We start from the raw sequence: 13,829 nt of genomic DNA on the forward strand, positions 1-13,829 counted from the left end.
GATGATGTTGAGATTAATGAGAGTGGAGACATTTTGTTGTCTGTGAAACGAAGAGAGGTTGCCGATGATGAACCGATAAGGGGTAGGTTGAAGAGGACAAGGTATCACGTTAAGAAAAGGACTAATATGTCTTCGTTCGGTGCTGCTGCTGCTAACACACAATCATCCACACCGAGACCTGAGATTCAACCAACTTAAACCTCGTAAGCACCTCCAGTACAACCAACTCAACAGCAGACACAACAAGCTCTACCACCACCGTTTGTACCAACTCAGGCTGGCAGCACAATAGCTCTTTCTGTTCCCCAACCGATCAATCCTGAATTGGTGAGCCTTCAGGCTACTGTGCTGAGTCTGGTGAATAAATATGATAAGATTAAGTCTCAGAATAAGGAGAAAAATAAGGTGGTCGGTGATTTGGAAGCTAAGGTGAATTCTTTGACCAGTGAACTTGAGAAGTCGATAAAATAGGCTACTGATTTGAGAGTTCTCGCTGAGAAACAAGCTAAGTGGATCAGACGTATGGATCGTCTTGATCGTAGATTTAAAGAAAAGCTGGAGGCGGATTCTCAAGACGGTACTATTCGTCAAAAGCCCGAGTTCATTGGTGATGGTCTGGTCTCAACCGAAAGTGAATTCTCCTCGGACTCGTCTTTTGATGGTCCTGAGAACGTAAGTCAAATCCAGGAGGTACATTTCCCTAAACCTCTATCTGTTGATATTAATAAGTTAACGTATTTTCTGGACAATCAAGGTACAATGATCAGCTCGCTTAACTATGATGTCGAAGAGGGAGAAATTGTACATACGATGAGTGATGAGGAGATAGCTAGAATGTTTAGTATAGAGGTTGAACAGTTGATTGATTGCGAGAGAACACCGAATACAATGGGAACACGTGCAAATAGACATACCAGTGATGACAGTGATGAGGAAGTTATCATTGAAGAAGCTTCTGATGATGAAGAGTCTATGAATGAGGCTGACGAGGAAGACTTACCAGAGTTTGCTGATCTATTTAAGCAACAAAGTGATGATGTGTTGAATCGAAAAGTTTATGAGAAGCGAACTGCTGAGGAGGGTTAGTCTTCAGGTGTAAATAAGGATGGTGAGAATCTTGATACGGTGAATAAGCAAAAGAATCAAGAATGGAGGGAATATCAGAAAAATACAAAGTTTTGGTTTAAGAAATTACCGTTAGAATCGATATACAAGTTGTTTTATGATAGAACGGGAAAGGTTACTGGTGGTAAGATTCTCAGCTGGGCATTTCTCAAGGATCTTAATTGTTTTGCGGTAAGAAGGGAGAATGAGGTTGATTACTTCAAGCATGCTGCTGACATGAAGTCTCTCCCTTACATTGAAATGATGGAATTAGCTAGACTGCCTCTGCTTTATCATGAATATGATGGTTGGGGTCAGTGGATGCAGTTTAAGATCAAGAAAGAATTCAAATATGGTTTGTCAGTTCTGGCTCCGCAGTTTCCGAAGACGTCATATCGTATCGACAAAGAAACTGGAAAGAGGGTTAAGGTTGTTAAGTATAAACGTGCGAAGACGATGAAGTTTGCTCATGTTCGCAAGATACCACAAAATTTTGGTAAAAGGTTTAAGTGGTGGTACTATGATGGGCGAACTGAGGAGGCTGTGATTCTGTTGGAATCTGGTGATAATCTAGACCAGATTAGGATTTTCGATCCAAGGTGGATCAGAAATTTATGCAGGGCTGATATCAAGGTGTTGCGACGACACCCAATTTTTCACGAGTTGCAGAACATGGAACATGCCATTCAGTTCAACAGGGCTGTTCGCACATGTTATGCATATGATCTTTGCACTTAATGTTTTTCTTTCGATCATGAACTTTTGAACTCTGGACTTGAACGTTTCTTTTACTTTTGATTTGGTTGTAATAACTTGACGTACACATGTGAATGCGTGTTTGTTTATCTAATGCAGGTTAATGTTGATTTTATTGTTTAGATAATGAACTTGGTCCTAGTGGGAGTTTGTTGGTGTATAACGTTAGTCCCAAGTTCATTATAATATGCGGTGTATAATCGTGTACGAGTTAATATGCGTTTAATTTACACACTGGCTGTGCAACCGCACGGATGCAGAATGCATCTGTACGGGTCAAATGGGCAACCGCACGGTTGTATGTTGCAACCGCACGGTTGCACGTGCTGTTGGTATTTAATGTTCAATTCGGGTTCATTGTTAGGGTTACGAACTCTAAACCCTTTCAACTCTTGTATCCGATAACCAGAGGTAATAGCACTCTTGTGGGTTGATCTTATTCACCCAAAAGTCTAATATATCGCTAAGATCTTTATTTTGTTTAATCGTAATGATATAAAACCCAATATCGAGTTATTTCGCACTCGATATTGAAGTATTGATCGTCTAATCCTGTTTACACGATCCTACAGTTTTCTATTTACTTTTGGATTTTATGTTCTCATAATTAGGGTTTTCTAATTTTGGGTGATACAAATAAGATGACTAAATTGAATATGAAAAAAAAATCTGAGAGGACTCTCAACGGTCCATCTATGATCCGCTGTTGCCAATCGCCGTTGAACGGCACCGATATTAGCGTGGCGCCGTTGGGCCGCCGTTCACTGACTGTGCTCCACTTTTTCATCCGATGACTTGAAGAAGAACGTGTATGTAGCCGTTAGTTTCTTTCCAACGGATATATTTTCATCATATTTCAGTTTTAATTATTTTTTTTTTCCATTTTCAATCCTATTATATACCACACTCCACATCTAAACATATACCCACTTCCTTCACTCAACACACTCAAATATTACAACACACTCCATATTACAACCTACTACAAAAATGAATAACTTGTATCTTAACAATTACGATTTCGAAGATGTTATGGAACTAGCAAGTGCGTACAATCCGGAGCGACAACTCGAAATGCTTGATTTTTTAGACGCCGATCAGGACCTTCCCCGAGCATGTCAATGACAATGAAGAACCATGACCTTCGGGAACTAATAACCAAGATGAAGATGAGGACGAAGACGAAGACGAGTGCGAGGACGAAGATGAAGACGAGTACGAGGACGAAGACGACGAGTAATTTAAATTTTATTTAATGTAATTTTATATTTCGAAATTTTATATTTGTATTTGTTTTTAATAATAATGTAATGTGTAATTAATAAAAAAATTAAAAAAATAAATTTATTCCATGACATTGCGTCATGGATGTTAGCGTTAGTCTTTAGTATGTCATAGGATAAAGGAGGAGATAAGGTGCTGATGTGGCGCTGATGTGACGCTGATGTGTCAGTTAATTACTTAATTTATCCATGACATTGCGTCATGGATAAGAGTGCTCCGATAAAAATTAGAAAGACAAAAACACTTTCACATCTCACATGCTTTTAACGTGACTTTGTGTTAATGGAAGAAATTATATTATTATTATACCTATATTCTAAATGACATGGGGAAATGAATAGTATCTAGGGGTATCTTCGACTTTTTGTCTTTTTTTTTTTTCAAATTTAACCACAAACACCCTCACACTTTATCCAAAAAATCAAATCCACCCCCAAAACAGGGGGTAAAGTTTCACTTAATCATTCTCATAAAAAATCTTAAATAAACTCCACCCTTATAATCAACGGGCCATATCTTCGCACTCGCAACGAGTTAAATATTTCCGCCACCATCGTTAAACTCGAAATAATTTTAGGAACACAATGTCACTAGCTATACGTAAAACGAGCGCTTTTTAAAAAACACTAAATATTTGGGGTACTTTTCATACACGTTAATTCTCCGTTAAATTTTTAAAAGTCGACAACTCCATAGCGAAACGCGGAGATGCACATATATTTTTAATTTTAAATAACATTTAAATCTTTCACGGGTTATACCTTTTAGTTCGACTCGAGTTGCGCTTCAACGACATCATCGTTAGCCACAAAAATTTTTTACAAACTAAACGCAATAAAATACATTAAAAACTGACCCCCGGCACGAAGCGAGGGTTCGAACACTAGTTAATGACGATTTAGACTTATGTCTATAAACCACATGAACTATGTCATAAATCAATATTTTTTTTTATTTAACTATCTTAGCAAATTTCTACGAATCACGGGGGCTATCCGTGTAATTTATCCTTATAATACTAAAAAGCGTGCCTTTTTTTGTCGTTTAGGGCCATCCAGGCTTTTTAAACGACATTCACCCAAACTTGAACCCAAAAACTGCATAATACCCCTTCACTATAACTAGTTTACAAAAACTACCCTGAACTTCAGGGGGTAACACATAAATTATCTCAATTAAAATAAAAACTTCACCCAAACACTTCGACAGCCTGTATCTTTCTCCTCGCTCCGAGTTAAATTTCACCGACCATACCGTTAAACTCAAAATATTTTTATGAACAAAACGAAACTAACTAAATTCCAAACGGACACTTTTTAAAAAACGTTAAACACAACGAGAGCGGGTATATTCCCGCTCGCCGCGAGTTAAATTATTTTGAAAGCATCATCAGACTCGAAATAATTTTATGAACAAAAGGAAAATAAGCACGTTCGAAACGGACACTTTAAAAAAAACGCTAAACACAACGGCATCCCGTATCTTCCTGCTCGCCACGAGTTAAATTTTTTTGACAACATCGTTAGACTCGAAATAATTTTATCAACAAAACGAAACCAACTACGTTCGAACCGAACAATTTTTAAAAAACACTAAAGACGACGACACCTACAACGGCGCTTACCAAATGGGTCGTTTTTCCTTTTGTAAATACATAAAACTACGCTAAATATAAATATGCAGGCCGAAAGTTCCCGCCTCATCGCGCGGGCCGGATCCGAGTTTTATCTTAAAAATATCAAGTTCTTTACATCTATCTATAGAAAATAGAAAAGAAAATACAAATCCCAAATTACACGTTTCATTCATTCAAATCAAACTTCACACAAAACACACCAACCAAATACACACACAGATCACCAAACTCTCACTCCAAATTCTCACACACAAACCGCCATTGATAACATCACAATACCTTCAATCATCGATCCGTCATTACATCGCCCTCAAATTTCACAATCACCAGCTGTTTTCACACACCGGTGACTTAATTTCATTCTAAATGTGAGTAATAATTCTCTGTATAATCACTGTAATTGATATATTAATGAAGAAATTAAGAAGCTATTACATGCACTTACGTCATCCAAACACAATTGAACGAAAATGGATCTATCCAATTGCTGTATGTGCAATCATTTCACTGTTTCTATTATTTCTCGTAACCCTAACTTCGCCGGACGGTACGCCGCTGCTGCCGCTCTACCGTTATTACGCTGCACCGGCGTCGGTGTTTGTCGAGCATAAGCTCCGTACAATTCCGGTTTTAACTGTACCTCCACCGCCGCGATTTGCGTACTTAATTTCTGGTTCAAAACATGATAGTGCAATGCTGATACGGACTTTACTGGCTTTGTATCATCCGAATAATCGTTATGTTGTTCATTTAGATGCTGAATCATCGCCTGAAGAGCGACTTGAGTTGTTTCAGTTTGTGAAGAATCATCCGGTGTTTTTGAAATTTGGAAATGTGGTGATGATTACGAAAGCGAATCTGATTACGTATCGTGGACCGACTATGGTTGCGAATACGCTTCATGCTGCGGCTATTTTGTTGAGACAAGGTGGTGATTGGGACTGGTTTATTAATCTTAGTGCTTCTGATTATCCACTTGTTACTCAAGATGGTAATGTGGTCTATAATCTATTATTGATTATAATCAGTTTTATGTAATAATATTGGTGGTTTCGTGATGTTTAAAGCAGTTTGATGATATTTGTTGTCTGTTTTTGGTTTAGATTTGCTCCATACGTTTTCTTATTTGCCGAGGGATCTTAATTTTCTTGATCATACAAGTAAAATCGGATGGAAAGAGTAAGTGATTTGTTACTTTACTGTATAAGTTTGAAGTCAGTTAGTCTATTTGTTGCTAATTATTGATTGAAATGTGTATAGGGGTCAAAGAGCGAAGCCTGTTATAGTTGATCCGGGGTTGTATATGACAAAAAAATCTGACGTTTTTTGGATTACTCAACGCAGAAGTGTACCTACAGCATTCAAGTTATTTACAGGTATTTTCTCTGACATTTCAATCAGTTTAGCTTCAACGTCGGAGTTATATGTTTCTATTAGTCATTTGTGTTTAGATGATCCATAATTTATGTACTACCATCCGTTTTCATGCTCATAACTTGGTGGTATAGTTAGCTGTCTGATGACTTAATCTTATATGTGGGTTAGTGGATGATATCAACATGATTTAACAATCTTCAATGTTTTTTATTACTGGAATCCAGCTTCAGTTTATTATATTAGATCTGGGCTGTAGATGAATTTTGGCATCTTTGAATGTGGTTTTCAAAGTCCGTTTACTGTCTTTTAAATATAGTGTTTTTGCTTTGATTTCATAGTTTCCATACCATAATGTGGCGTCAACAATATACAATGGCAGTAGCACTAGGTGCAAATGATTTTTACCCATTTGTTCCATTATTTTACTCATTGTAAATGGTGTTGAATTGAATTGAATAGTACTTAAGTATAGATAAACATACATAATAAAGATATAAATAATATCTTTATTGTTATATTGACTAATAACTTTAGATTACCATCAAATTTTTCTTAGTCTCAAGTAAATCATATGTTTTGAATTTTGGTTGTCTTTATTAAGTCATTGGATGATTTACTTGAGACTAGGAGAAATTTGATGGTGATCTAAATTTAATAAGACTAGGAGGAATTTTAATGATTTACTTGAGACTAGGAGAATTTTGGATGTCTTTATTAAGTCTTTGGATGAAACTTTTTGAAGTCAAGAGTACGTAGTTTTAGATGATGAATCCACTATTAGCAAAATCCATATGCTTTAAAGACGAGTAATGTCTACTTTTGCATGATCAGATCATTTGGACTATCTTTCTATTGCAAAATGATATTTTTCTTACATGGGCACTCTAATTACACGTTGCGATATAAAACCCCTTATTTTTATATAATTCTATATGTTTAGTCAGAAAAGCAGATTAACGATCTACCTGTCTCATCATTTGTTTATAGTCTTGTTTATTTCTAAAGCTGGCACCTGCAAACTTTCAATCATGATAGTTTCAGCTTTGCCGCAGCTTTTTGACCTTAAATACTTGCTTGGGATTTTAGCTGCAGATGTAGCAAGACTAGTATATGAAACTCAAGTTAAAAGAAAAAAAATGTTGCCCTCAAAATTTGAAGGAAGTCCGATAGTTTAGCAATATATGGATTGAGCTGAAGTTGAAAAACAAAATTGTACTTTTGTTAAGTGAAAGAACAAATTGGGTGTGCAAATGTCACCAGTCTTTCTTAGTCAATAGATGGTCAATGATTCATCTGTTAAACATACATGTCCCTCTTGTTGTGTTTATATTTTTCTATATTTTTTTACATTATAAGATTAGTTAGAACTTTAAGTTTGCATCCAAATATCATTTTACTAACCAAGGTGGTTAAAGGCGAAGGCGGAGCCAAGGCAACATGCTTATTTATTTGCCTAATGTACAGCGAAAAATGGTGATCACCCAAACATACTTCGTATGACCGTATTGCATATTCCAACATAAAGTTAAAGAGTTAAGACATAGTATATGAAGATATAAAACATGCATACCTTTTAAGATAGTTGTGTAATATAAAATTAACCCAAAATAGATGAGCTTTAAGTTTACTATAGATTTTTTTTTTTTTTTTTTTTAACGGTGGTGAGGAGTCACTAAGACCATTCGTAACGGTAGGGGGCGTGAGTTGCTTTTTTACCTTTTTGATGACTAGGACGCGTGGGTTGTTTTTGTGGAGTAGTGGTGGTGTGAGTTTTTGGTGTGGATTGGGAGTATTGTGATGATGTGTTAAAATATAATTGGGTTAAATATTAAAAAGGGGTATAAAATAATATTTTAAATTAATAAAAAAATTAAAGAAATTGAACACGCCCATGGCTTCTTGCGTTGCAGACCCACGCACACACCCACCCACACCATCACCCACGCCCCCACACCATCACCCACGCCCTGATACGGGAGAAAGGGGGCAGCGCCTGCTGCCACCTCATCCCCCACGCCGTGAAATGGGGCTTGTTACAACTGGTCTAAGGGGGGTCCGAACGCGATGTGGGAACCCACCTACCCGATCATCATTTTCTGGTACGAACATTACAATCCTACCACCCCTCAGGAGGAAACCCCACGGCGAATCCATGTAGGCATCGCGTGTGGTAAATCCCCTCGGGCGAGGCTCGAACGCAAGACGTCCGCAACCTCCGAGTCCCATGAAATGGGCGGGTAACCTCAAGGGGAATTATTTTGCATCTCATAGGGATCGAACCCCTCACCCCCTTATGAGTCGAGTCATCACCAATACACCAACACCTTGAGTTTTTTTACTATAGATCTAATTCAAGTTTTTTAAGTATCTATAAAATGATATTCTAATGATAGGACATTCTTGCCAACAAAGTTGCTATAAAAAATAATATACATTAGAACTTTAAAACAAAGCCATTACTGAACCAAAGCCCTATATATTGAAAAGACGATTACCTTATTGCCTTCACGATCAAAGGTGACCACCTTTGTAAAACCTCTGGCCTGAGGTTTATAAAGGCAATCTTCATGCCTAGCCTTTTCGCTTAAATGCTCGCCTTTAACTACACTGCCCCTGATAATTAATACCCTGTTCTAATCTTGTTATTGGTATCTTGAGTATCGGTTGATTCTAAATGGTCTCGGTTCACTAGATAAATATTGATCATGAAGATGGATGGCTCTCTTACTCTAAACATGTCTATAACGTTTAAATGAAAAAAGTATGACCCAGATTTTATCCAACCTTTATAATCTTAATATTGCTTTGTTAGAGTTTTGAGTTGACAAAAATTGACTAGTAGAGACTGGCTGGAATTGAGTAAAACTATATGGACTTTCTTTTATGACCTTTTTTTCATTGACACGATCCTGTTACGTAGTAGAACTGGAAATAGCGAAAAACAGGTGGTATGGGTAATCAATCAAAATGGTTAACTTAAAGTCTATTTAGTTTGCTACTTTGGATGGCGAACGTTTTATTCCCATGTGAAAAACAGGTGGTATGCGTAATAAAGCACTATCCAAATTGACCCTCTTACAACGTCTTGGGTTTTTAGACCTCATAGCTGATTATATGCCGCTTCTAAATTTGAGTCATACTCGTATCAACTTATGCAATTATTTTTGACACATTCTTTTTCATTTCGACGCAGGGTCTGCTTGGATGGTATTATCTCGTCCGTTTATCGACTTCTGTATATGGGGTTGGGATAATTTACCCCGAACTGTCCTTATGTACTATACAAATTTCATCTCGTCTCCCGAAGGCTATTTTCACACAGTTGTATGTAACGCACAAGAGTTTCGTAATACAACAGTCAACAGTGATCTCCATTTCATATCATGGGATAACCCGCCCAAACAACACCCTCACTACCTAACTATAGATCACATGCAGAAGATGATCGACAGTAATGCCCCTTTTGCAAGAAAGTTTCACCGAGATGATCCTGTACTTGACCGAATTGACTCTGAATTGCTTTTTCGTAACCCAGGAATGATTGTTCCTGGAGGGTGGTGTATTGGGCGTAGCGAGAACGGGTCAGACCCATGCTCTGTAGTGGGAAATATTTCACTACTCAAGCCTACTGCGGGTGCTAAGAGGCTCGGGAATTTGATTAGTTCCCTTTTGTCTAGTCAGAACTTCAGACCAAAGCAATGCAAATAGCGAGCATCAGTAAATAATAATGATCGTTTGTAATTAGTTCAAGCTTTTATTATAGCAGGAAAATGGGTGGTTATAGAAGTTGAAAAATAGTGACATTCGAAAGAAGAAATACATGATACTGTTGCATGCATAGTGCAGCTAAACAAAGTTGTTTGATGTGGATTTTTGTTTTATAACATTCGAGGACGAAAGCTTTTATGTGCTTACTGTAATGAAAGTAGATATGGTAATTTTTAAAATTTAACGCATTCTGATGTGTAGTGTTACCATTTGAGGTGCATAGAGTTCGGGTTTTGCTTGCTTTAACGGGCTTTCGGCTATTAACTTTTGAGAGCATAAAGCTCGTTTAGATAAGTCCCCAATCCTCGCTTCACGAATAGGTTTCCTGGCTCAAATAAGGTAAGAAAAAATCTTAAGTTGTTTTGGGAGCTAAAAGTATAGATCAGGCAATATGTTAAGAAGATTTATGAAAATTAAACTAAACACCATGTTTTATAAAAAGCTGAGTTCTCAAATTAGGGGGTTGAGTTTGGTTAAAAAAGGAATATAACAAAAACTAGTAAAATGATTCGTGGAATTGCGGGTTTGTTTAAACGAAACAATTTAATGACATGTTTTAGGTATTAAGTAAATGTAAATACTAAAATTATTTATTTTAATGACCCGTTCGACTAAGAAACTTGTTGTTTTTACGAATATATAGAGACATGTATTTTCACATACATATGTAACGTAATTAATCTCGTAAAAAGAATATATATTTGAATATTAATAATATAATAATTATAATTATAATTATTATAATAAAAATAAATAATAATAATAATAATAAAGGTTGTTAAAAGTTGAGTATTTAAATTTTTAATAATAACTATTAGTAATAATAAATGTCTTTTGAAATTTTTAAAAAAAATTAAAATACAATTATTATATAAAAGTTGTACAATATGCTTTTTAATTTATAAATGTGTTCATTGGGTATTCTGTAGAAGATTGTACAATTTTGGAGAGATTATTATTTTCTTTTATAAAAGATGTTGCATTTATTTTTTAAATTAAATTAATATAAAATAATGACATCATCAAAGATTTTTTCTAATTTTAAATTCTTTTTATGCTTAGAAAATTTTTATTTATGACATTATCATATTAGAGATTTAATAAATATTATATATATATATATATATATATATATATATATATATATATATATATATATATATATATATATATATATATATATATATATATGAGATAAATCAAAATCCTTCCACTAAATGTTTAATCTTTGTCAAAGATAGAACGAAATTTATTAAATTACTTCTTTGTATTAATCATAGATTATGTCAAATGAATTTATAATTCGTATGTTTATTAAGTTAAAAATACATGTTTTATTGTGAGTAGTCATGTGAATTCATTTTCATTATATGGTTACAAGCAATATATATGTCTAATGGTAAATACATTTGTAATAGTTATTATGTATGATATCTATATTTACGTATTTACGATATATGGATGGAATTTTCATCTATATCTATTTAATTATCTATATTTGTATTTATATCCATTTAAATTATCCATATCGTGACATCGCTGAATGGAAATCAAGAACGATTTCTTTTGGTGGAAGGTTGACTCTCGTGAAATCGGTCCTTAGTAGTTTACCGCTATAATATTTCTTTCTCTTTCGTGCCCATGTGAGTGTTATCAAAAAATTAGAGAGTATTAGATGTAATTTCTTTTAGGGCGGGATGGGTGAAAAATCAAAACTAGTTTGGGTAAAATGGGATGACACTCTTTTACCTTATGGTGAGGGAGGTCTAAACATCGGGAGTCTTCGGGAAAAAAACCCTATCACTTTGGGGAAATGGTTTTGGCGGGCAAAAACCGAGCCTAATTCCTTATAGGTCTCGGTTATCAAAAGTGCTCATGGATCTAATGAGCTACTCCCCCCATCGGGCATAAACAACCTGACGGGTAGGGGTGATGTTTGGTCTAACATTTTACGTGCAGGAAACTCAATTGACAAGCTAGGGGCTGATTTCAGCAGGTCTTTCAAAAAGGCGATTGGTGACGGGTCAAACACTAAATTTTGACATGAGACGTGGCTGCTTGATGTACCTTTTAAAGAGAGATTTAAGCGACTTTTTCACTTGGACTTGGAGCAGAATTCAACGGTAAAAGATCGAGTACAATGGACGAATCAAAGCCTGTGATTTTTTCTGGGTTACTTGCATCGGGTGGATAAGAAAAAGAGCAGTTAACCCATTTTAGTTGTAATCCATTTCGTGTTAGTGTTTTGTAGGGTTCATGCCCTTATGTGATGTTGAAAAACATGGCAAGATTTTTGATGATAGGATGAGTGATTCGTCAGGAATAGTGAACCCGAACTCTCATTTGGATTCATTATTGGTGGAATTGCAGAACATAAATGAAGAAAAGTCAAATCAGCTTACTGAAGTGGAAGTCAAACTTGAAGCAGCTTTGAAAGAGGTCGCGAAACTTGATCCGCAGTTGGAAATGAATCGGAAGCTTCTAAAAGAATCTCAGGTAATGATGGTATTGTATATAATACTATTTTCTAAATATGGATCCATTTATTGTGTCTTTTTAAGCTTTAAACTTGATAGTTCGTGTTATGTACACTGTTTAGAGGTGTCAACTGGGCGGGTCAAGTAGGTTGATCTCCTCTTTATATTTTTATGAATGGTAAGCCTAAATCCACGTGTCACACATTAATTAAGTTTCAGATTTATCTTTTTTCTCCTTAATCTTGGATTATTCCCACTAATTACCTAGAAAAGCCACGTGTCCACTAGCAAACTTCATCCTAATTACAATTACAATTAACCCACACACCTCTATCCTTTCTTTCACGCAGATGAAAAAAAATTTGATTGATTCAAACATCGATCATCAGTTCGTTCAACACCAATATTTTAATTCGCAAAATCTATTCCAAATCACACCGATCGTTTGATTTTCCGATCGAATGAACACTGAAATTCATCAATTCTAATCGATGGATTAAAAAAAATCACCCAATATCCCTAAAATAGAAATTCAAAAATTCGTCACTTTCAATCGTTCGATTGGGTTTTGTTATCTTCCGTTGTCATGAACGCATACAAGGTGTTCGATGAAATGACGACCTGGATGGCTGTTGAAGTCGCTGAAAGTGAACTCAAGTCATACAATTTTTATTGGTATTACTTATATTATTACATGTTTATTCTAAAGTATGGTATAATAAGAAAATTTAGTTAAATCTAACCATTAAATTGGCATTTTTCTAGATATAGAGGGGACTTCGTCAATGAGACGGTTACACTTGCAAATACAGAGTTCTTACATTACTCTTAAATTAAGTTGTTTGAGGTATTCGTAAATTGTTTATCACTTTATTGATAATATTGTATGTTTAATACGAGTAATAATTTATTTAGTTATATGTTTCCATAATATTCAATAATGATTGAGATGCAATACTATCATGTTGTGCTGGCTTATTTTTTATCATATTGAAAAGTCAGTGTGTTAAAAATGATGTATTATAGTGTTTTTAAAAGAGCTACTGTTAGGGGTTGCAGTCATCTTTCAAGGTATGTGATAATTCAATCTTTTGGTTAATTTGAATTTTTTTTAATTAATTAACATTGATGTTTTTAATCAATTAACCCTAACTTAGGCTGGTGAGGTACTCTTTAAAAGTTTAATATGTATGAACCCTTTGCATTTATATTTCAATTTTGAGTTTTGACATATCTACCTTTTTGTTTGCTACTGAGTGACCTGAAGGATGTATGTGTTGCTTTACATTTTGTAACAAAAATGCTCGAGATGTATGATGTCTTTGTTTTATTTATTCTCTTCGTGAATTCTGCATTATGTTTATACTAATTTTATTTGTTATTGTTATTGTTTTGCAGGTAGATTAAATATGTGGAATGTTTTTGGG

General features: G+C 35.2%; 1 protein-coding gene across 1 annotated transcript; it reads left to right on the forward strand.

Moving 5' to 3' along the window:
• The first annotated feature begins 4,975 nt into the window (after positions 1–4,975).
• Positions 4,976–10,087, forward strand: LOC139850683 (beta-glucuronosyltransferase GlcAT14B-like). The gene is made up of 4 exons (XM_071840241.1): positions 4,976–5,771; positions 5,884–5,959; positions 6,041–6,156; positions 9,351–10,087. Exons 1-4 carry the CDS (start codon positions 5,192–5,194, stop codon positions 9,863–9,865), a joined length of 1,287 nt encoding a protein of 428 aa, XP_071696342.1. The 5' UTR covers positions 4,976–5,191; the 3' UTR covers positions 9,866–10,087.
• Positions 10,088–13,829: the final 3,742 nt, after the last annotated feature.

This window comes from Rutidosis leptorrhynchoides, chromosome 5 (assembly GCF_046630445.1).
Source record: "Rutidosis leptorrhynchoides isolate AG116_Rl617_1_P2 chromosome 5, CSIRO_AGI_Rlap_v1, whole genome shotgun sequence".
In the NCBI taxonomy this organism is placed as follows: domain Eukaryota; kingdom Viridiplantae; phylum Streptophyta; class Magnoliopsida; order Asterales; family Asteraceae; genus Rutidosis; species Rutidosis leptorrhynchoides.